This window comes from Ambystoma mexicanum, chromosome 12 (genome assembly GCF_040938575.1).
Source record: "Ambystoma mexicanum isolate Mex_15411 chromosome 12, UKY_AmexF1_1, whole genome shotgun sequence".
Taxonomy (NCBI): Eukaryota; Metazoa; Chordata; class Amphibia; order Caudata; family Ambystomatidae; genus Ambystoma; species Ambystoma mexicanum.
Genome location: NC_090936.1, coordinates 437,642,430 through 437,667,972, shown reverse-complemented (window position 1 = coordinate 437,667,972; position 25,543 = coordinate 437,642,430). Strand labels below are relative to the sequence as shown.

At 43.8% G+C, this 25,543-nt stretch overlaps 1 protein-coding gene across 8 annotated transcripts in view; it reads right to left on the bottom strand.

Annotated features, from left to right (window-relative positions):
- ERC1 (ELKS/RAB6-interacting/CAST family member 1) overlaps positions 1–25,543 on the bottom strand; it is a 2,866,486-nt gene that overhangs the window by 1,003,428 nt on the left and 1,837,515 nt on the right. For all 8 annotated transcript variants that reach the window (XM_069628613.1, XM_069628618.1, XM_069628615.1 and 5 more), the window contains one exon: positions 13,901–14,036. In XM_069628613.1, coding sequence (XP_069484714.1) covers positions 13,901–14,036 — 136 coding nt within the window. The remainder of the gene's footprint in view (positions 1–13,900; positions 14,037–25,543) is intronic.

The window sequence follows — 25,543 nt, the reverse complement described above, 5'->3', positions numbered from 1 at the left end:
TGCCGAGGAAAGATCTACCCGCACTCTTTGCTTGGAGAAACATCTGACCTGCAGAGAGTTGGTGCTAGAGGACCAAAAGACTCTAGCAGGGGGGTATTTAGGTAAAGAAAGTTGGATGTAGCGAGGTCCCTGGCCACGTAAAACCTTGTGGGTGATGCAGAGGGTCTTGAATTTGATCCTTGCAACCACCAGGAGCCAGTGGAGAGATTTTAGGGTAGGAGAGATGCAGTCCCTGAGCTTGAGGCCAAGGATAAGTCTTGCAGTCCTATTTTGAATTAGTTGTAGAGGGCGGAGGGAAGAAAGAGGAGAATTACGGAAAAGGCTGTTACAGTAATCCATCCTGGTGAGAACCAGAGCTTTGAGAAATTGAGTTTCTGGGGGAAGGTGGGGAAAGGGAGAATGCCTCTGAGGAGATACAGCTGAAAGCTGGTCTTCTTGGCAAGGTCAGCGATGTGAGGTGAGAAGGAAAGAGGATTCAAAGATGACACCCAGGTTTTTAGCCTCACACGAGGGTGAGGGGAGCGGGCCCAAGGAGGGCAGCCATAGAGTAGGAGGGAGAGAGGGGGCAGGAATCCCAATGAGAAGTATCTCAGACTTACTGGCATTAAGGTAGATATCGTCATCAGCACACCATGCATGAATAGGAGTCAGTCAGGAATTATAATTGGTAATTTATAACACGCTTAATACCAGCAAGTGGTTTAAGCACAGGATCGGGATTCAAACCAGTGTTGTGCTGCATTGTCTTGCTTCCAAGACAAACGTGATGTCGCTGAGCTATCCTTCCTCCCCTGAGGAGAGGAAGTAGAGGAGCAAGAGGGAAGCTTGAAGGAAAGCTGTGTGTTATCAGCATAGCAATGGAAATGAGGAGAGAAGGTGGAGATCAGGTGGGCAAGAGGGGCAAGGTAAATGTTGAAAAGCCACATCGCCAGGATAAGGCCCTGACGGACGCCACAAGTAGAGAGTGAGATAGAGGAGAGAAAAGAGCCCAGTTGCACTTGAGAGGGCCGAATCGAGTGGAAGGAAGTCAATCAGTCCAGTGCCCGGTCCATGATGCCCAGTCATACATGCTAGTTATAACTGATAAAAGTACTGATAGCGTGAAGGTCATAAACCTATTTCCAGCTCAGATAAGAATATATGAAGCAGTTGCACTCAATAACAGAGCTTTAGCTCTATGCAGACCTTACAGCTTCCAACCAAACAAAGCCCCAGTTGCAAAATGTAGAAATAACACACACAGACTCTTATGCAGGCTTGGGGTTCAAGGGGTTAGATTGTTTCAGCAAAACAGAGCTCGTCACATTTTGAATCACATTTTATGCTTTCAGCCTTTAATTCATTTTCTTCATGCACTAGTTCCATAAGGACTGGTAGTACACTGCCTAGTGAGATGAAGGGAAACAGAAAGATGTGTAGATATGAAAGCCTTTTTTAATGCCCAGAATAGGTAGTAATTGTGGGAGCCGCAGAGGAGTGAAGGGGACCTGGTGCTCGAACTCACACACCTCGCACAGCCGTTTCATCGCATTTAATGAAATGGCATTTTTTTGGGGGAGGGGGTTGAGTACGGGAACAATTACAAAAAATTATTTTAATGTTAGTTTGGTTTTGGGGAGGTGTAAGGGATTTTGGGGACTTGCCCCACCATAAATAAATCTGCAAAAATCACAGGTAAACTGCTGCTGCGAAGAGAGGGGCCAGATCCTGTGGAGATACTAGAGGCACAGCAAATGGTAATGTGGCAAGAATCGTGAAGGCTGAATGGAGAACTGAAGGGTCCATTTTCTATAATGAGTGTCAGAAAGGAGTGTGTGCTGGCTGCCCTATTTCCGAAAGATTTAGAGGCATGGGCACAGACTGAGGGACCAGGACGTTCCAAATCTGCCATTTGTGGACAAAACATTGCTACACACGCAGTGAAACAGCAATGCATAAACTACAAGGTGCCTTTTTCAATTACTGCATTTGCAAGAAGCTAGTTATTAATGAGACAAAAACAAAGACATTGGTGATAGCCCAGCTAAATGCCCCAGTACTTTTTTAACAGTAGCTGTTGAGGAGTAGTATCCGACTTTCCCTACTTGGGCACCTGCTTTCAAAACAAAAAAGGGTGGGCTGTGGTTGAAAAGCAGTAGGAATACATTAGGCCATTCTGCCAGTGGGGTTCCAAGGTTCAATAAGAAATTTGGAGTGGAATTCCCCTGCGCAGGCCAGTGATGTCCATCAGCAGAAGTAAGTCACCATGGAACGTGGCGCATAGCACCATGCATGGGCGCAGGGACAATCTGAAAAATCCTCCCTTAGAAGACTTTTTGTTGCTGAACGAAATTACGACTGGACCACCCCACGTCTAGAGACCGGGCAGCATGCCATCAATGATCAAACTGCCCTATTAGCAACTGCATACTGGATTAGGCTATAATGTAACCCTGAGGCCAGAGTATAACAAACCACAATTAACTATATTTTAAGTTTCTATGTGGTAGCTATGGGTTAAGAAAACTGTGTGCATTAGGCCTTGAACCCTTTGGGAGTCTCCAACTATGATTACTAGGGATTGTCTTGGGAAATAAGGGAGAGATTTAAGAGTGTCAGAAGAGATGCAATGTTGGGGAACCGGACAAATGCCCCATGCTGTTCTGGTATTTGAAACATAAGATTTATGGTGGATGGAGGCTTTTATGGCCTTGTGTATAACGAAGGAGACCAGGAGGCTATTTATGCAGATAAGATTGGGATGTCTCCTTTTGGGATATCAAACTCCTAAGTGTTGCAAGGCACCTAGGGCTGGACTCTGAATGTGATGAGGCCATCGAGAACTTGGTGGAACTTTTACTTTTATGCCTACTTTATCAAAGATGGACACAGAAGTGACTCCCATTACTCTTTAGGGCAAACAATATCTTAAGACCTAGATTTGAGAGACAAAGATGGACAGAGGTGTGTGAAATTGACATGGGGGCTGTTTAATGGAATCTGTCTTCTTTACTGCTCATGTCTTACTATCATTGAGTCTTATTTTACGGAATGCAGCCTACCAAATATATTTTTAGTGTATCGTTTTAGAATGATATTGTATTTGTTTAAATGTATTGGCTTTTCATACACAAAGTGATGAGGATGATTAAAGAGATAGCAATCAAAAGAGCAATTTAGAGGGTGGAAGTCAAAGTGAAGAGTGTGGAAGGCAAAAGAAGAAAATATAGATGAATCGATACCGAGAGGGGGCCAGAGAGAGAGAGACTGAAGTTGGCTAGAACGAAGGACAAGAGATGCCACAAAGGACAAAGGTCCACTGCTAACAAGTGTTTCAAAATAGAGAATGTGATGAAGATTGTCTGATAAACGACCGTCAGAAAGGAGGGCTGTGCCAAAGAAGGACTGAGAAAGGAGAAGAAATGAAATGTGACAAAGCACTGATGAAGGACTGACAAAAAAGGGTGTGTTAAAGGAGGACTGTGACAAATGACCGATGTAGGAGGACTATTTGGAAGGACGTGACAAAAGACTGATGAAAGAGGAAAGACTGAAAAAAGTCAAGGACTGCGATGAAAGAGAAGGACCATGCTGAAAAAGAGAAGGACTGTTGAAAAAGAGGGACCCTGACGAAAAAAGAGGACTGTACGGTTGTCCCTTGCTAGAGACAGAAACAGAACCTTTTTTCACTTACAAAAAAGCATTTCCTCTTTAAATTTAAAGATGCTCGGAAGCGTGGCCATGGGTGTGTGCACTCTGCTTGCCGCGCCCTCTGGCGCTTCACCTCAGTCCCCTTTTACGCATCAGCCAGATTTATCCTGACTATATTTTTAGGGGTGTGTGTGTGGGGAAGAGGGTCATAGCGAGGAAGGGGGACTAGGAGTATGTTACTCTCTACGCTACGTCCCATCCCCTTTCCACCATACTGAATGGGCGATTACAACTGATATTAGCCCTTAGGGTGGAGAGTGGAAGTAAAGTATTATGTAAACAAGTTCCTGAGCACCGCCTGTCCAACGGCTGCATCTAACCTGTCGCTGCTGTCCAGACAGTAGTGCTTGCAGAAAGCAAATGGGGAAGCCCATGTAGCTGCCCTGCTAATAACCTGCCATGGAACATGTCTTTGGAAGGCCACATCAGTAAACTTTGCCCCGACCACATGAGCGTTTAGATTTGCAGGGCTTTCCCTGTTCTGCCCCTTGTATCCTTTGGTGATAGTCACCACCATCCATCTTGCTATGGAAGCTTTGGAGGCCTGAGAACCTGGGTTCGCTCCTCCAAACGTTACAAACCAAGCGCCTGACTCGCAGAACTCTTTTGTCCTGTCAAGATAGAATTTCAGTGTCCTTTTCAGAGCCGGACAGTGGAGAACCCTTTCTGCCTCATACCTTGGGTTGGGAAAGAAAGTTGGCAGTACAATTTCCTCATTTAAATGGAAAGCTGAGACCACCTTCGGTAAAAACCGTGGATACGTGCACATCACAACCATGTCCTTGTGGAATACTCTGTATGGTGTTGACACCACAAGCACCTGTATCTCACTAATTCTGTGTGCGGAGGTGAGACCCACCAGCAACGCCGTTTTAATAGTAACTAGCTTGACCTCGGGTAGGGGGCATTGGCTCGAATGGCTTATGTGCAAGAGCGTTAAAAAGCACCACATTTAAATTCCACACCAGGTGAGGATGCTTAACCGGTGGATACAGTCTTGTCAGCCCTGTGAGGTGTCTATTCACTACTGGGTTTGACGTGTAGTCTGAGTTTTTGTACACCCCTTATAGCTGCAAGATAAATGCTGCATTTGTCTACCTGTATTCCTGACTTTGCTAGACATGCCAAGAACGAAAGCACATGGTCCAAGGAGCAGGACATAGGGTATATCCCCTTATCCTTTGAGCAAAAGCAAAATTTAGACCTCTTGTTTTTATATATCGATTCCTAGTTGAGTCCTTTCTCGCCTTCTGCATAATTTGCAGATTCTCCTCAGACAACTTTAAGTGCTGCAGCATCAGGTGTTTAGGTATCAAGCCGCTAGGGCTAATCCACCCCCCGCTTGTGAGAGGCGTATTTCCCGCCAGTCTAAGTGCTATTGGCCCTCCACCGCCAACCGTACCAGGTCTTGGCTGGTCACTGAGGCACCACTAGTATAAGGCATGGACCCCGGGACATCCAGACCTGCCGTATTACCCCCTGGATAAGTGGAGTTGGTGGGTATGCATAGGCCCAAAGGATGCGCCAGGGGAGGTGCTGAACTTCCCCTAGAGAGCGCTTGCCCCTGCCCATCCAGGACGCAAATCGTTTGCATGTTTTGTTGCTTTCTGTGGCAAATAGATCTATGGTTGGATGGCCAAATGCCTGAAATATGTCGCTCTGAACTTGGGGACTTATTTCCCATTTGTAGTTGTCATCCCCCGGCTGGCTTAGCCTGTCTACCTCCACATTGCTTTCTCCCGGGAGATGGGCAGCTGGCAGGTGGATGTGAGAGATGGCCCACTTCCAGATCTGAATCATCAGTCTGCAAAGGGGAGGGGACCTGGTTCTCCCTTGCTTGTTAATGTAACACATGCAAGTGGAACTGTCTGTTTGAATCAGCACTCCCCTGTCCTTGAATAGGGGTAGGAATGTTCTAGCACTAGTTGTACAGCCCTGAGTTCGAGCACATTTATGTGACTCTCTTTGTCCATGGGAGACCAAAGCCTCTGGACTGAGTGACTCCCTAGGTGGGCCCCCCCAGTAACAGATCTGTTATAATTAGTCACCATAGGCTGTAGAAATGGCATACCAACTGAGAGATTGGTCTCCTCTCTCCACCATAAGAGGTCCGGGTACAGATACCCCGGTATGGTTATTATGCTGGACTGTGGATCCCGCTCCTGGTTCCAACAGCTTGCCACATGCATCTGTATTCTCCTCATTTTGATCCTGGTAAAGGGAACCAGTAGGAGGCAGGCCGCCATGATCCCCAGCAAGTGTTGGAACCACCAGGCGGACGTCGATGTCCTGCTGAGAAAATGCCCGACAGCCGCCTTCATGGGTTTGATCCTGTCCTGCATTGGGAAAATCCTTTCTGCTTGTGTGTTCCACACTATGCCTACAAAGAGCAAGGACTAGGTGGGGGATAGCTGAGATTTGCGCTGGTTGATCGAGAACACCAGCTCGTAAATGGTGTCCATGAAATACTGGGCTGTATGCTGCACCACACCTGGAGACGTAGCTCTGATCAGCCAGTCGTCCAGGTATGGACAGACAAGGTGTCCCCTAGGCTCGGAGGAAAGAGGCCACCAAGTTTATTAGTCTGGTAAAGACCCTGGGAGGCGAGTTAAACCCAAACAGGAGCACTTTGTACTGGAAGTGCAGGCCCATAACTGTCAACCTAAGGTTGCGACAATGAGGCTGCCAAATAGGGATGTCTAAGTACGCATCCTTGAGGTCCAGATAGCACATCCAATCTGCCACACACAGAGACTCTGCTATCAGTGCCAGTGTGACCATCTTGAATTTTTGAAGGGGCAGTTAGAGGTTGAGGAATGAGAGATGGAGGACCACTCTAAGGCCCGCCTGGTTCTTTTTCTGAATGTCGAAAATCCTCAAATAGAAGTTGGGACCCATCCGAGCAGGAGGAACCTCATCCACGGCTCTGCTGGACACCAGAGCTGAGATCTCCGCCAGGAGAGTGGGGGACCCAATCTGTAGATGGGGAGGGGAGGAAGGGGTAACCAGAGGGATTGGAAGACAGAAGCCCGTAGAGACCACTGAAATGGTCCAAGAGTCTGAGAAATGACAACGCCAGAACTGACCCTGAGAGGCAAGCCTGCCCCCCACGAGAGCTGTGGACCCTGAGGCCCCCTCATTGTTTCTTCCCATCTGAGGCTGGGGCACGGAAAGGGAATTGGAAGAATCCCTTATTAGATGACCGCTGCTGCTAACGTCTATGCAGAATGGGTGACCTTTGTTGATGTGCTCTGCATTCCTGAAACCACTGGAAGCCCCAAAAGCTCTCCCTCTGTTCTCCAACCTGCCTTGCAGTTGCTCAAAGGTTTTACTTGCGGGTTTGGCTAGTATGACTAACAATTTAGTTGTCTGGAAGCCTTTTTATTTAGCTCCATCTGTGGAAGAGTGGAATAAATCCACACCTTCAAAACGGGAGGTCAAGAATGCGTTCTTGGATGTGGGAATTGAATTTCGTGTTCCGCATCCAGGCAGAGCGCCTCATGTTTGTGGCTATGTAGATGGCCCGGCCAGCAGTATCTATGTGGGCCACTGTCAACTCCATGATGTCTTGCGCCACCACCTTTGCCTCCGCCAGTCCCGCTTTGAAAGTGGCCTGTTTGTGGCGCGGCAGTTCTGGCAAGTCGTCAGAGATTTCCCTCCAGACCTTTTGGTTTGACTGATTCAGATGTAGCCCAGCATTCGGGTAGACCTGTCCTATCCTCCTTTGATAAGAGGTACATTGTGGTGGTTGATTCAGTAGAAGCTTGTGACTTCTAATACATAGATGCTGCTGCGATAACAGACGCATGAGACTGGGGATGAGCAGACAGCAGAATGGTGTCACCATCTGCCTGCCTGTACTTGGCATCCAGCCTTTTTTTCCAATGGCTGCATAGAGTGAGGCTTGAACCAGCCCTTTTTGACCAGGGCCTCCACATCCTTTTGCAGGGGTATGCCCGACCTGGCCGAAGACCTTTGTGTCAGCACCTCTGCCTGCTCCTTGCGAGAAACCTAGAGGTATTGCCACATCTAAGCCCAAGAATCCTCTATTCAGGTGGCCAGGGAAGGGCCATCGCTCTTGGATCCCAACCCTGGGGGTGGACATGAGGGGATCACCTGGGTAGGGTAGCCCAGTATTGTTCTTCGGGGGGGAATACCCTAGGCGAGACACGGTATTCCAATGGGATAACATGTGAATAAATCCCAGAAGCCTTTATAGGTTATACAGACCCCATTAACCCTAACCCGAGAAAGAGACAAAACCAGAATCTTATTTCCAACGTTTCTTTGTCTTTTCCCCATTTAGAACATGGGGGGGGGTTATACCGACCAGTAGTCACAAATCCGGGCAGGTAACATAGGGAATACTTTAATACCAAAGGATTCACCTTTTGTCTAACAAATTAGGGCCATTGGGTATACTCCTATTCCGTCCCCCATCACCTTATAAAGCCTGTAAATGTCAAAGTCAATCTAAACCCAACTCCCCCTCCCCAGTTGCAACAAATACTGAGACGAGGAAGATGCAACTACGATCAGTACAAATTACCCGTAGGAATAACACTGGGAAAGTAAGGGCAATCTACCCTAGAAATAACCCAATGCTGTCCAACTAATAGAGTCAGGCAGGGTCAGGCATTCACTAGTAACTATTCACACCTGACTCCACTTGACTGGTCTTTTTGCTATAAAAGGTGTGGTCTCACACAAAATGAGGAACGAGTAGGAGAGCAAGCAGAAGAGTGAGTTGGGAGGAGAGCCGAGATGCCCAGGACCAGAGGCCAGAGACCGGGATGCCAAGACGCTGAGGAGCTGCAGTTCTTAACTGCAAAAGCGTGGCGAGGGAGCCGAATCTCCAGGGAGCACAGGAGAGTCTGCGTATGGGAGCTGAGGGGCGTGCTGGTCTACTGCAGCAACTGCAGATGCAAGCGCTCATTCCCTTGGGCTGGTGAGACAGCCCAGGAGTGTCCGAAGGGCAGGTAGCAAGACCCCGACCTCGGAATAAAGAACCGCTGAGAAGCCGAAGCGCAGAAGTGAGCCCGGTGAGACTAAAAGCATTGCAGAGCCGGGTTGTGAAGAGCACAATACAAAGTAGCATGTTAAACGCGTAAGAAAGAGGATTGTGTTTGTTAAAGTATTTGAGTGAAGAAAAAGGGAACGATGTGAAATTAACAGTGACAGCGCAAAACTAGAGGGACGCTCGTGTGTGTGTGAAGTATTAAGTGGACTTAAGTCAGACATTGAAGTAATACGTGTAAAAGGGGCCTGACACCAATGGAAAAGGTGCAAGAGGCACAGAAGTGTGAAAAGGGACCAGAAGCCCGTGGAGAAGCATGCAAGAGGCACGCCCAAGAGGGGGATTACAGGACAGTGCAAGTGTGCACGGGAAATGCTTTTTTGTAAGTGAATAAAGGTTCCGTTCCCAGCCCTAGCGAGGAATGCACATACAGTATTGAGGAAACGAGATGGGTCATAGGAGTAGGACCACGACGAAAGAGAAGGACCCTGACAAAATAAAGAAAGGACTGTTGAAAGAGAAAGAAGGACAGTGTTGAAAGAGAAAGAAGGACAGTGTTGAAAGAGAAAGAAGGACAGTGTTGAAAGAGAAAGGAGGACAGTGTTGAAAGAGAAAGGAGGACAGTGTTGAAAGAGAAAGGAGGACAGTGTTGAAAGAGAAAGGAGGACAGTGTTCAAAGAGAAAGAAGGACAGTGTTGAAAGAGAAAGAAGGACAGTGTTGAAAGAGAAAGGAGGACAGTGTTGAAAGAGAAAAGGACAGTGTTGAAAGAGAAAAGGACAGTGTTGAAAGAGAAAGAAGGACAGTGTTGAAAGAGAAAGAAGGACAGTGTTGAAAGCAAAGGAATGTGTTCATGGAGGACTGTGAAAAGGGAGAAGGAACAAATGGACTGTAAAAAGGAGTGGACAGACAGAAAAGGGCTGTGACGAAGGAGGACTAAGATGAAGTACCTTGGCAAAAGAGAAAGATGGAGTATCAAAAAGGTCTGCGATGAAGGTGAAGTACAGAGTAGCGATGTGATGACCAATGTCTGAGGAAAGAGAAGGGCTATCATAAAGGATGAACTGTGGCTAAAGACTTACAAAGCAGAAGGACTGCTTCTTTTAAACATTTTCTCTTCTCTCTAGAATGGTTTTGCCCACAAGGTGGCACTTATATGTTTCAAAACCAAAGGAGTCATACACTAAGCTGGATGCATGCTGACCAGGAAGGAACACAACAATGCATCATAGCATCAACCAGAAAGCAGATACATAAAGGAATATTTTGGCAGAGCCGACTTAGCCAACTTTTAACCAAAAATAAAAAACAACAATATTAAAAAAAGAAATGAATTAACTGACCAACACATAACCAACATGTAAAAACAAGATAGATTTAAACTACAATATTGTAAACAGTCTCCTTGATCCTGTTTTACTATGTATTAGAATAGCTAATGATCCACACTGAGCAGTTTATCTGCTGTACCCATCCCCTTAATCAAGTAAAGTTGTCTTAGATCAGTGGTCTTCAAATTGTATGGCTGGCCCCCTAGGGTGACCCAAAGAACGTCTGGAGGCTTAGAGAGGGAGGAGCGGGCAGAGGGCACAAGGCTCTTTAAGAAGGGAATAAGGTTACTGCTTCCAAGAGAAAATATAAGCAGTTACAGCATGCGAGGTGGTCGGGAACAATAGGTTTTACTCACAGGAGAGGATGGAGGGAGGGGGCTCAGTATAAAAAAAGGTTTAAATGCCGCTGTACTATAACACAATGGTTCATAGTAGAAGCCACTGCTGCTTATCTGTGCAATCGCTGTACAAGTGTATCAGCAAGAGGAAACAATCACTCCATCGGCCAAAACCTTTTGATCTGGTTGACTATTAAAAATGAGGCACACCGAGAGACTACTGGATACTAGATCATTTCTAGATTGGCAATGTATCTGGATGTTGTCACATTGTATGCCAGTCAGCAAGCAAGGGACTGTTAAAATACTAAACTCACCAGCAAAATCTACATAGGATTCACAGCATATGTACGTAGCTTTGATGTAATGTTTTAGTTTGCACAGTGGTTCTAAGATTAACTGGCACTGTAATTACTGCAGGTAATTGTATAGCTGGGGTTGCCAAGGGAGTGCAGTAAAACCTTTTATCTGGAAACAGTGACGTTTGATTACAATAGGAAATTTTACACATAGCTATCAACATCTTCACACTAAGTATTTATTGCAACTGTTAAACACGCCCTTCTTTCAAATTGTGCTTTTTCCAATTTTACATTTCAAGGTAGCTCTACAATACCATGAACTTTTTTAAAGAGCGTTCTGGGTCCTACTTTAAGAATTCTAGAGGGTAAGTGTGTACAGTCCTAAGTGACATTTAGTTCAACTGCGTATTGTAATGACTTCTGGTAATTATATGGGTGAGGCTGCCAGGGGGATACGGACAAACATTTTAGTTAGAAACACTGATGTCTGGTTGCAGTAATGGTATTTCAAGCACACCTATGTTAGACTTTGTGTGAAGTACCGTAAATGCTAAACATCACATCCTTTTTTTAAATGGTTGTTTAAATCTAATCTCACATTACAAATCGGCTGTACAATTCTGTAAATACTCATTTTTCTGGTGCCCCGTTAGGAATCCTATCACCATTTGGTACTCTTGGTAGTATCTGGTTTATTGTTATGCACATAGGTGGCCTGCATATGAAGCATTTGCTACGTAAATCCAATAGCGTTTAAAGTGAGCATTCATTTGTTTTCTTTTCCAAGGGAAATTAATGGGCATCCTGCTTTTGTTAATCATTTCGCACTAACTCCCATCTGATGAGGTAGTTATGGGATTTTGAACGTGAATGCCATCTATGCATGGTGTTTTCATTTAATCTAAAGTTATCAAACCTTGGTTTTTGGATCATTTTAAAACTGGACTAACATGTTGTCACATCCTTCTTTGGACATAAAACAGACGGATTGCACGTACCTCATTTTCATGCAGGAATACTTCTGGGATACTGAATAGCAGGAATCGGAATTCCTAAATGACTAACAATTTTTCTAAAGGCAGTCTAGATATGCCAGCAACTGGTTATCAAAAGCCCTCTGATTTCTAGTTCCAAAGGACAATGCTCAGATGGAACAGTTTACTCGTATCAAGAGACTAGTTCACTGAGGCGATACCATTCGTCAACTTTTGAGAAGAATTATTCCTAGCCTAAACCATTCAGGAAACCTACCAAAGCATTTCAGATTCTTGGCTTCATTATACGAAGACTCATTGTCCTGTCTAGTAGAGGATCCAGAAAGTAATTTGAATTTCTACTAGCCAAAAAAGATTTACTAAAAACACAAAGCATCATCAATGTTGGGGGCGTGAATGTTAGCAATTGCCAGTTTTTCATTATAGTGCCATAACAATGTAGCTATTACCGGCTGTCCTCCCTTATCAGACTTAGTATATATTAGCCTCATTTATGTGTTATAAACCAAGATTGCCACCCCATGTGAAGAAAATCCTTTTTTGTTAGGTGCACCCCTCCTGCATAAGTCTTGATAGCAATCTGGCCAATCGTCATACCAAACTGCCCTGGAGAGAGACACAATCACACCGATTTTGGAGCCAATTGGGCATGATGGCTTCTTCATTCCTGTTGAACATTTAGCATATTAACATTTCAGGTGCGGATCTCCAACCAGTGTACCCAAAGGCATGTACTTGTTTTTCTCTACTCATGGAGTTACCTTCCTTTCAATTTGAAGTTAAAAGGAAAGCTACAGGAGTAACCACTGCTTTCAGTAAGTGGCAAGCAGTTCTCAAAAAGATCTACTCACGATCTTAATACATTTGGACGAGCGAGAACCGAATTATAATTCCCAAAAAGGTAACCATACTTCTGTCGAGGTCAGCTGCAGAAAACGATGTGTGGTATAACTCAGATGCTTTGAAACCACAACACTTCAGAACAAGCGGCACAAGCAAGGAAAAGGAAGGTAAAAATCTGAAAAAAGGCAAGTACACCACATGCTATATGAATCTCTGTACAGGACAGATGCAGGTTCCAGTCAACACTGTCAGGAAAAGGGAACATGGTGTGGGATCGCACTCACACAGGGTACAGAATCATGGCAGGCTACTCACATACACCTGGTAATAGGCAGTGCAAATCTTTGATAAACATCTTTAAGAATATGTTTATGGTTTGACTATTAAATAACAAAGTACATCTTAACTGGAAAAAGGCACAGTCTAGGACCGTCGGGGTATTACGACACATCCACTTCCCAGACCAGTACATTCAAAAGAAAAATATTTCAGAGTTACTTTCCCCAAGCATCAACAAATCCTCATTAAAAAGGGAAACTTTTACATCAGATTCATGCTTAAAACTAGGGTTCCTCGGAGTGTACCCATGTACTCCCACCCAGTCACTTAGCATTTGATAGTAATCCGGTTTCTGATCACTGCACTGATAGAGACTGTCCTGGGATCTGTGGAAACTAAAGTCATGGATATGAAGAAAAAAAAGAACTTCAAATACCTTTAAATGTAACAAAAGTATAATTTCTAGAGGACAGTGCCAACGCCCCTAAATTTCTCCAGAGTATGGCGATTGAGCCCTAAACATTAGCAGCAAAAATGAAAAAAGCACTTTAAGAGGAAATGGTGCTGCCATTCAGGAGTACTCGACCTCTTCTTGCGCTTTCAAAATATCAGGCTATAATACAAGCGAGGTCTGTTTCATAGACATGTTGAAGTAGCGCACACACTTATTCCCAAATCGGAGGAAATATAGCACAGATTTTCAATTAGCAGAAATAAAACTGATATTCCAAGTCCAAACATTTAGAAACGAGATCCTGACATTCATGCGGCCCTTGCATTCCATTCCATGAAACTATATTAGTGGTTGTCAAATGCTCGTCGAGCACCACATTTACGTTTCCAGGTGGTGCAGCATGTAAAGCACCTCAAACTACTTTCATGGTTGTGGGTTTGCCCAGGTTGAAAGGGATAGCTGGGGCCGGGCCTGTGAATGGAGGTACTTACTCCATTCTTTGAAGAGGCAGCACGCATGCTACTCCACACAGCACAGCAGCCAAGTGAAGTTCTATAGAAAGCTGGCCATTCATTTTACAAAGCATGCCTCCAAACCACATTCAGTAGACCTCGGGTTTGGACATTCTTGACTGGTTCTACATGCTCCACTACCTGGAGCTGCTGGGAGTTGTCGCTGAGGTTGTCTTCTCTGCGCCGTGCCTCTTCCAACAGTTGGGCATTTTTCTTTTTCTCCACTTGCTCTTTGTGTTTTAAGTTGGCTACCTTCTTGTTCTGATCTTTGATTTGCCTGCATGTAGGAGAAAGAAATAAGCACACGTCAGACAATTTTCTTTACAGTATTTCATGAGAACATGGAGAGGCTACAACATTGCAAATAGTACTAGGCAACTACTTCTAGGGAAGCCTGAATCACCCACTTTTTGGGTGTTTCGAGGTCTTGCAAACTTTCAAACATTTACAGAAATGTGTCTAGAAACGGGTCATCCATGAGGGCTCTGCAAGAAAGGGTATGCTGCTGACAACCCCCAGGGCTGTATAACATGCTCCTCTGGGAACTGGCAGGCGACCACAGGACGTGGGCATCTTAAATTCTTAAATGTAGGTATCCAATGAATATTCACAGGTCACTTTTGGGTGGTGGCGGTAGGATGGGAGAAGTACCGTTTAATGCTATATCGACTCACCACTCACTCATCTATTGCCTGGACCAACATGCTTAGAATTTCAATGACGCTTTTGGTCTCCCTCATTAAACAAGCGAGAATATCAAGTGCTCGATGTGCACTCTAGAACCAATGCATGTCATTCCAAATTCATTATACTTATAACTATCATCCCGGTAACAGCATGCCAGACAGGACCTAAATAAGTCCAAACAAACGATGGCCTAGGCAAAGGCTCAGGGCAGTTACTGGCCATGCATGCCCTAGATATAGGCGTGTGGGAGGTAGGTGGGAAATCACTATTCGCACTTGGGGCTTATGTTATTTTATGGCCAGTAGATGGGCTACACACATACTGTGCATGCTCAACCGCACCATAAAAAATAAAAAAATAAAAGACTGAAACCAAAATGGCCGTCGCAATATTGAAAAGAACATGGACGAAGTCCATTTTACATTTCTAAGGTGGCCAGTGAGGGAGCACGGCAACTCGAAGTGGAAGTACTGAGCCAGCAGGTGACTCGAGGGAAGGGTTGCAGGATGGCTTTTGTCTAGTTTTGAAAAGTCTTCTTTGCTCCTCCCTTTAAGCCAGTGAAGGACCAGCCACTTAACCCTTTGTACTATATGTCCCTCTTCATGATGGCTAGGATCGCTGTCCGCAGGCTTGAGGCCTTGATTTCTTCCGACCATGCCAAATGTTTGTTTCTGATGGTCTTGTGCTTCAGCCCTATTCTCTCTTTATGCTCGAAGTCACCTCAGACATTCATCTTCATGAGTATTTAGTGCTTCATACTCCGAGTCCTTTAGAGGCTTTGGGCCTGATGCACACAGTGTTTTTCAATGGGATTGCACCATTATAAAATACTTCTGTGAATCAGGCCCTTTAGCTCTTTGCTCTTAGGACTCCAGATGTGGGCAGGGTAGTGTGACTTTACAAGCATCGGAAAGCGGCTACTAGGCTGTCACCTTTGGTGCGGGACTGGCTGGATAGAAGCCTACTACCACAGTCCTGAGAAGTTGGATTTGGACATTAATTTTCATGGTGTATGTGGCTTCTGGTGTCTCCCCCCTCTCATCCCCCTCTTGCCCCCCCGAGCAGTACAGGACAGATTCACCTGTGCCATGACCGCTACCTGGGCAGCGTTCAATTGTATCCCAGAGGGGAAATGTTTCAATCATTTCAAATTGTATTTGGGGCTACCTTGACAGTCCGTCAGGTCATACGTCTTGTCATATGTTAATGTCTGATTCCCCATAGATAGAATGATATTGAGCGCATTGCATTTGGTGTTCTAAACTGATTCTGTTGTGCAAATCCTGTGTCCTGCTCACTACCTCATTCGGCAAGAACTGCAATGAGTAAGAGGGATGCAGAGGTAATGTCTAGAGTACATACCAGCAATCCCATTACTTGTATACGTTCTCTTCCTTGTCCCAGGCCTATGTGCTGAGTGACTACACCTCTGGAGTATGGTAGAAGGTAAGTGGTGGAACAAAGATTAGCCTTACCAAGGTGGGGCTTTTTCATTGGCTCAGAGCAAAAGGAGCGGTTTCTGTGACAGAATGACTACTGCTCTGTAGAAGTACAGCGTTAAGTCATGAATAAAACTCCTACTCTTCCTCACACTACCACTAAACCAGCTGTAATCACAATCATAAAGGTGAAATAGGCACAGCCTGACAATATATGTCCTTCACCTCTTGTGGCAACCTTGGCCAAGGGCAGGCTAAACTCTTCAAGAGGGGTGTTACGTTAGCACAAAAGCAGTCCAAACAACAATAGTACTGTGGTAGGTCAGAATCAGGAGACAGACAACAGCATTTTATCTGAATGTTTTTTCTTTTTTTAATGAAAACAGGGCCCACGCTTTCCCCAAGGCTCAGTGCCCTACTCTACAAAGAAACATGTAAAAGGGTGCTCAACAGGATGTCTTACATACATGAAATCACTGTTCCAGAACTACTACTTTAACCTAAGTTCCCTCCCTACCACTACAAAGGAAAAACACAAATCCAACTAAGAAATACTTTGGGCCGTTTTCCAAATAAAGGGACGATGGCAGGTTTCTGACCCCCACCCAGGTTTTCACTTTACAATATGCTCCTCCTCATGGTGCACAGTCCAAAACTTACATGGAGTGTCTTTTCAGTCTCTTGCCTTTCCAACTTGGGTTTTTATCAAAGGTCTTTCCTCCCTTCTAGTCTGGGATTCTTTCAGTGTCTATCACCTCTGTTCCTTTCCCAGAGAGGAGTTTATCTTTCTCCCCTACACTGCGGTTTCTCTCAGTCTTTTGCTCCCCATATGGGGGTCATTCTTTTCCCACTTGGGGGACTCTTGCTCCTATCCTGGTATGGGTCTTGTCTCACTCTCGTCCCTCGCTCTGTTTCTTTTCTTGCACTCCCCACAATGGAAATAACAAGGGGGGTCCTGGGAGACTCTCTGCTAGACATGAGTCCTGGTTATGAGAGACTTAGCCAGAGTCTTTAGCTCACCATATTTCACAGAGAAGAAATATCCCAAACATATCAGTCTATGTCTTGCCCTGGGGCAGTCCAGCAACGAAATGCTAGGCAATTCTCCTCTGAACAAGAGTACCAACAGCAACCCCAGACACGTCTGGCAGAGAGTCTCCCAGGCCTCCCCCTTGTTAATTTACTCCCCACAATCTGGCATCTCTTCTCACTTCCCCACCTTGGGGTCTCTTGGTATTCTCCCCGCTTTGGGGCTTCTAGGTTCTCAGCCCACCTGGGGTCCCTGGGATAACAAAGCCTTGGGGTTTTCTCAGTATTCTCACCTTGGGGTCACTTGGTATTCTCCCCACTTTGGGGGTTTCTTGGCTCTCATCCCGCCTTGGTGTCGTATGGCTCACCCCTCCTTCGGGTTTCTCAGTGTTCTCCTTGATTTGATATGTTACTTATAACATGCTTAATACCCAGAGTTTTCTAAGCGCAGACTCCGGGATCAAACCTGTGTTGCTCTGTGTCATCTTGCTTCCAAGGCGAGCATGTTGCTCCTCTGCTATCCTCTCGAGACCTTGCCGCCCTCCTCTCGGTTCCCTGGAGCCACTGTGTACCTTCGTCTTCTGGATGGTGGTCCGCGGGACGGACGGTAAATCCGTCTAATACAGAGCCACGTAGGCGACTCGCAATCTGTGTTCTATGGCAGACGCAGCTGGCTCTCATTTGCCGATGGCTTCTTGCAGGAATCGGGTGGCAGCTTTTCGGCACGCAGGTCTCTGCAGATGCTCTCGCCCCCCCTTCTAGCTCCTTGATAGGCAGGCGCTGCAACCTCTCCATGGTGCTGACCGCCTGATGGGATGCCTCACCTGACATATTCTTGCTCTGCCTAGCCACACCTGACATGAAGAGGGTCCTGGATCTCGCTGGCTTCTCCCGCCACTGCGGATTGCTGAGAAGTGCCACACAGGCTCAGCCGAGGGAAATGTTTGCACGACGCTTTTCAGCTTAGAGCATTATGGAAGTGGGATTTGATTAACAATCACTTACAGAAAAATATTTACCCACATCATTTGATGTGAAAATGAAAATAAAAGCTCATGCTATTCCACACTCACAGGTGGCATTCTGTCACAGTTTGGGAGGTGATGGATGCCACATAGGGTAAAGATTATGAAGATGAAGCAAAGGACTCAGTAAAAGGATTACCAGTAAGTTATTTTAACATTATATTTGATTTCCCAAAGAGTCTTGGGAAACAAAGATTGACAAATACAATAGCCATAGGTCTTGCATTTGTTTGTGTTCACAAATAATAAGGGCGTTTTGTTTTAAGATGATAAAACAGGAAAGATCGTGGGGGGGTTACATGGAAGGAAATATTTCCACTACGTGGAGGCCAACACTAATGCCATGAAGCTGAAGGGGATAGCATTTGCAAAGTAATCAACATTTGCGCCTGTGCTTTGCCAGCTTCCCACCCTCTGCACACTCATGACTTTGCTGCATGTCATTTTATGACACACAGGCCTTTCTTTTTGGCCGTTTCTGCTGTTACACCTTTCATGGAAATATTACCAGTGACAGTCTTCTTTATATCAAATAGAGACAGCAGAAAAAGCCAACAGAAAAGAGCCAAGAACATGGTGGGAATACTTTCCTTCCCCGCATGACCCGGAAATAATGTTATATTTATTTCATGAGTTCATTTGAGGCTGGACAAGCCCTAAGGTGTTGCAATGGCTGTTTCCGAAAGTCCACGTGCAAGTTCCCACTCACCAATGCACCTCACAGCCACTTCTCCAATTGGAATACAATTAAATTGATGTATTCCTAATTCAAATTCCCACCTCTGACCACACAAACTGGTTAGCTGGTAGCTGTAGATCAAAGCAGCGGAGTGCCACTGTCGTCACGCACTTAAAAAAAAAATACGACCTTTTTTAACGAATCGTTTATTTAAAATAATGGAGTGGCAGAAAGTCAGAGATATGTTTACGGTAAAAACTAGAGGGAACACCAAAACTGACAATTAAAGAAAAATACGTTTGCAGGAGGTGAAAGCCCACGCCTTCCATTGGCAATACCAGTCAGCAAACGGACATTATTTTCTGCCCTCTTTGAAGAGAGGTGAGCGAGTCCTGTTGGCAGATTGTCAGTCCCTCAAAGGGCATCAAGCAACATAAAATGCAAAAAAGGGTATCAGGCGCCCCTCTCTCGAAAGAACACACATGATTGATTACCTGTTCAGTGGTTTGTAACCACTGAGAGTTCGCAGCCATCTGCTTTTTGCTCACAGATGGGAAATATGCATTTGCATATCAGTCTTTGTCCCGCCCACATGGGCAGTCCAGCACCGAAATGCTATGGCAATTCCTCTCTGAACAAAATGCCAACAGCAACCCCATACACGTGTTTCAGCTTTGTTGGGCCTCTTCAGTGAGGTGGAGCTGTGCCTCTCTGAGCATCTGTGAAAGGTACAGTGAGCAAAAGGCAGATGGCTGCGAACTCTCAAAGTGGTTAAAAACCAGTGAACAGGTTATCATGCTGTGTTCTTTCGAGAGAGGGGCGCCTGTTACCTTTTTTTTTTAATTTTTGGAAAGAACTTGCGGTTGTCACCGTAAGTTACCTGGGGGCAACCAGACGTGGACTTCCTGCTCAGTGGGCTCAGAGGCACAGCTCCACCTCACTGATGTGGCCCAACAAGGATGAAACACGTATATGGGGTTGCTGTTGGTACTCTTGTTCAGAAGGGAATTGCCAGGCATTTCTGTGCTGGACTGCCCAGGTGGGCAGGACAAATACTGATATGCAAATGAATATTCCACATCTGTGAAAGGTACAGTGAGCAAAAAGCAGATGGTTGCGAACTCTCAACGTGGTTAAAAACCCCTGAACAGGTTATCATGCCGTGTTCTTTCGAGAGTGGGGCGCCTGCTACCTTTTTTTTTTTTTTTTTAACATAAAATGCAGTGAAACAGCTGGCATTAAACATCCCTGACACTGACTGGAGGGTAGAATACATTCTGGTGGAGAGCTGCAATTTTCTTGCATATATGTTGTTCTGTGAAGCTGCTGCAGTGCAGGTTCGCTGTCACAGGCACGTTGATGGAAGGAATGACCCCACGGCTTACTAAAAATGACACTGGTACATGAATTACTCAACCTGCATGCAGAAAAGCCCGACCGTATGCTGTGCAACACCACAGCCTCGCTTACCAAAGTACTCAAAAATAGAGAGTCTTTGCTCTCAATCTCAGTATGAATGTGTTATAGTAGCATTACCAAGATGGAGGGCTGCTGAGAGGCCAATTGTGCTGGCACAGGCCCACGGGAACCCATACCTTCCACCATCGGCAGAAGAGTTTTATTGGCACACTGCTCTTACACCTCTCGTCATTTCTCGAGGCCCTTCCTGGTCTTGCACTTAACCTTTTTTGTAGTTTTTATGATTCCCTCAAGCATCAAAAAGGACACAGTTAAGTCTCGTGGAAGGAAGAATTCTCAGGTTCATTATAAATGATATGCTGCCACGCACCTCTCTTTATGGGACAGAAAAACTCATAGATCATGCTGTGAACTAAAGAAGCTGTAAAATCTTACCAAATGGGCTGAACCCTACTAGTTTACTGATTGGCCCACACGATCTCTTGCTTATTTTCTTACATCATAGGATCTCATAAGCAGCAAGAGATGGAAGATTGATTCTGACGCTATGCAATGATTTGCAAACAGCAATGAACTGGAACTGTTTATCCTTGACTGGAAAGCTGCATGTGCATCATTTTGTTTTACATAGCTTAGAATATAGACTGTACATGGGGCATTTCTGCAACAAGGCATGGGAAGCAGTCTGCACAAGGGCATATTGCTGTTGAGATCTGGAACGCTTAGATGCGTCAGTGAAGATGTCCCAGGGGTGTACTGAAAACTTGCTATTCGATTCGAAGCCTCATACCTTGCTGCTCCTTGATGCCCTTGAAATGATGTACTTTGATCTGTAAATAATAACAGAATAAGGAAGTGTACTTCCTTAGAATAACATTATAAAAGATGCAAGCAAGGATTGCCTATACATTTCCAAGAGCACTGCTAATCTTCCAAATCCATTCCCACTTATCCCAAGGCCTCTAAAAAATGTACAAGCATTGGCACGTGCCTGCAGGGCATGTCGACATTTTCATCATGGACATATTTTTCTGTAACAGATAATGAGGGACTGTGTGCCTTGGTTGATATTTAAAAAGAAAAAAAAACGTAGTAGACGCTTTAGAGTAATTAAGTAAGCAAAAAAAGAAAATAGAATTTTACTATAAAAAAATAATCCGCCCCAGCTCCAAAACTAATAAAGGCAGAAAGGGCTGACAAAGTGGTTCATTGTGTCTTGATTAGAATAAACATTTAGCCTTCTCATTTCAACTTCCTGACCGCAGGGCACTTATGTCCCTCTAATTTGATTCTGAGTGGATATATTTTCCTGCAGGAAAACCACTGCCCCTCCCAGTCCTCCATTGATGGTGAGTGTGGGATCATTTACAGTTTGGCTGAATTCACATAGGGCGCCTTAGAAATCAACTATAAACAATAAGGATGGGAAAAGGTGGCCAGCCTTGCACTGATTGGCTCAGGTATCCTAGACTCGTTCTTTTATGAGGCATGCAAAAGTAACTGCATTTTTCATCAGATCATTTTGTGCACTTACCTCAGTCTAGGTCAGACTGCTCATCGCCTACCGATTTGATATTTTGTATCATTTTCAACTGTTGATCGTACAAAGGGGAATATGTCATGCAACTGAAAGTGATACAAGTTATTTTGATTGATGGATTAGTGTTTTGAAAAATGTCCAGTTCATCACTAATCTAGCTGTAATCTCCTCAATGAGTAATCTGCAGTCAATATTTAAAACTTCAAGCTAGCTGATAAGGGTTGGTGGGCCAAATAACACAACACAACTATTCCAAATATAGAATAGAAATGTCCACTCAAAATTTAACAAGAATAGTCATAATTCAGGACATGTCGGGTAACAATTTAGTTCCTCACTCAGAAAGTCTCAAAGGGACCAGTTCCGTAAACTCTCCTCAAAATTCAAACAATCTTTTCCAATCTTACAAATGACATTCGGCCAAGATCAATGTGCCAAGTCATTTAGCAATTCTGCGATTTATTTTAAAAAACTCATGTGAAAAATACTGCCATACAATGGTAAGACAAAATACTAGTGCTGGGTGATATGGGCCAAAGGTCATATCTCGATATCTTTGGTCCATATCTCAATATACAATATATATCTCAATATTGTTTGTGTGGGTCAAATGCTCAGTTGTAAATCGCCAACTACATGTGAGAGGTCACAAACACCTTTATTTATAAGACATTGATCAAAATAAAAGCACATAAAGGGTTCCACTGCTGTGTAAATATCAAAATGTAAATAAAAAATTATTATATATATATATATATATATATATATATATATCAGAAAAGACTGTTTCCTCTGCAGTCCATGGAAAGCACTCCCCCAGTCAAATAGTATTACTCTAGGAAACCGGTGTTCAGTATCAAAAAATATTCTTTATTAGTTAAAAATGCGCAGCATATGGCTCATAAAAATCCACCAACATGGTGGTTCTCCCAAAACATATGGCCCTTGCATAGCAGAGTTTACGCGTTTCGTGGTCTCCTCACTGCTTGATCACAACAGGTGATCCATATTACCAAACCTTTAAAATGGCTCATGTGGCATGGTTTTAGGCATAAAAAGAGGACTGGTTCTTTCGTGTGGTGACCGATTGTCGGCCATCTCTGAATAGGCAAAGCCCAAACAGACATAAAAGAGGGACAAATTCCTCACAATTGCATCTATTTGCCCAATTGTCTACCGTCTTTATCTATGAAACCTCTGATGTGGTTATAATTTTCATTGATTGCCCCTGACATGTACAATAGTTGCTTAGTGCTTGTACAATTAATTAATGGGGAAATGCATTGTGCAGGAATACATGAAAAGCAATATGTTACCAATAATGTTGCTTCATGCTTGTAGCTCTCAGTAATATAGTTTGTAACATTTTGGTGTCTTTGCAGCTGAAATGCCTTTAACTTCATTTATAAAGTGAAATGCATACTGCAATTCCAATAAAGTGCATAGTGCCTATAAAGTGCCGCATAATAATCTGCTTCCAGACATTCCTATGTATATACATTAAAGTGCATAGTGCTTCAAATGTTCCTATGTCCATAAGTTAAAGTGCCTCGTGCTAATAGCCATAAGGCACAATCATATATAGATATATCATTTACACAAAAAATGTCGATTTTTACTCTGATATAAATACTGGTAAAAAACCTGCAACAGTACATTTTAAAACAGATTTTAAAACAGAGAATCCACAGTTGTCAAACCAGTGGCCATGCTTGATTTCTTAGTTAAAGTACATAACAAAATGAAAATGAGAATTATGTCCACACATCTCCTCGTCATAGCCTATTTACACCATACACACGTTAAAATTCGCCAAAAATAGTTAAAATTTCCACCAAAAGTGTACTACTATAAAAAATGGGTCCCCAACTGGGGTCCTAAAACACCAAAATTCGCACCATATTCTGTGACCCTTACTGAGACTAAAGAAGTTCTGACCAAATCACACCCTTAAGGAAACTAGCCTAAGGAAATCAGGGGGGTTGTAAGTACAAGAAAAAATATTTTTTTTTCATCAAAATTTTCCATACAGGATAGAAATATTAAACTCCCAAACTGAAAGGGAGAACATGAATCCTTATGCACTAGAAAGAAAGAAAAATCATAAAAAAACAGAAAAAAACCCAGAAAAAACACAAATACAAGATGAATAGATTAATGATGCTCTTGACACATAAATTCATTAGATATGTCAGCCTAAAAAGGTGTACATCTCTTAGTCTATATTAAGCCCTTTTAGGGTACTTGCTCTCAAAGTCTAAGAAGCAACATGTCTCTTTCTGTCGGAGTTTCTTTTCTCTATCTCCGCCTCTTATATTTTGTTCGATTTTATGAATGCCAAAGAAATAAAAATCCTCCAGATTACAATGATGACAGTCATAGAAATGTTTGGCCATTGGATAATTCGGATCTTGATGTAAAATGGCCCTCACATGTTGCTGAATTCTTATTTTCAGTTTACATTTGGTGCTACCTATATACCATTTCTGGCATGTACATGCAAGTACATACACCACGTATTCAGTCTCACATGTGATTTTGTCTGTAATCTTGATTGAGTCACCTAAAATCGGGTGTATGTAATCTGAACAATTCTTGGCATATTTACAAATGTTGCATCTTGTACATTTCTGGAAACCTGGATTCTGTTTTGTCAGCCATGTCTCTTGTGCAGACCTTGTTTCTTGTGCTAGAAAGCTCTGAACCACGGAGTCTTTGAGAGAGCAGTTGCGTAAGACTAATTTCTGGATACGTTTTCAAAATAGGTGCAAGGTCTTTGTCCGCTCGTAAAATCGTAAAATCTTCCAGTGTCTTTGTAGTATACGTTTGATTTCGGATGTTTCATTGTTGTAGGTCAGAATTAATCTTGTTGCATCATTGTCTTTGGTGGGCTCATTTTCCAAGCGAGTTCCTATCAACAGGTCAGATCTTTCTTTCTAGCTCGCTTTTATGTAAGCTTTTGCAATGACCTTCTTTGGATAATATTGTTTCAGAAAACCTTTTGCTGCAATTTTGCTGTCAGAATCATAGGCCTTCAAAGTTGAGCAATTCCTCCTGATTCTTATAAACTCACCATACGGAATGCTCGATATCAAGTTTTTAGAATGGCCGCTGGTTGCATGTAGAGGTGTATTGGTACCAGTTGGTTTCCTATCTCATTCCGTAGTCAATGTCTCATCCACAACTCGGAGATTCACATCCAAAAAGGTTAAGAAGGTTTTGCTATGTGTCTCTGTGAATCTCAGATTGTGGTCCTTGTCATTCAAGAGCTTGACAAATGTTGTCCATGCTTTTTTCGCCCCTTTCCATATTATGAAGAGGTCGTCAATGTACCTGAGCCATAAGACGATGTTGTCAGTAGTTGTATGATTTTTTTCTGTCCACACATCCGAAGCCTCCCATGCTCCCATGGTCAGATTTGCATAGGGTGGGGCAAACATTGTGCCCATCGCTGTGCCTTGCATTTATTTAAAATATTCATTGTTAAAAATGAAAACATTATTCGTCAGGCACAAATCTATCATCTCAAGAATCATCTTCGTGTGTTCTAAAAAATTTAGAGATCTTGTGTTCAGAAAGCTTTCACATGCCTTTTTCCCATATTCATGCCCTATGGATGTGTACAGGGAAACAACATCCATAGTGGCCATGATATAATTGGTTTGCCAGGGCATATTTTCAATGTGTCTCAAGAAATCCGTTGTGTCTTTGATATAAGATGGGAGAGAGGACACAAAAGGGAAAAGTGTTTTATCTATGTACTTAGACATATTTTCAAGGGCAGAGCCCATTGAACAGACTATTGGTCTGCCTGGAGGTTTCTTAATATCCTTGTGGATTTTCGGAAGAAAGTATATTGTCGGAATCACTGAGTTTGTCGTCCTCAGGAATTTACAGTTATCCTCAGTAAGAATCCCTTTCTTCCCATATTGCATGGAAGTCCCTTACTTTATTTTCTAGGGTTTT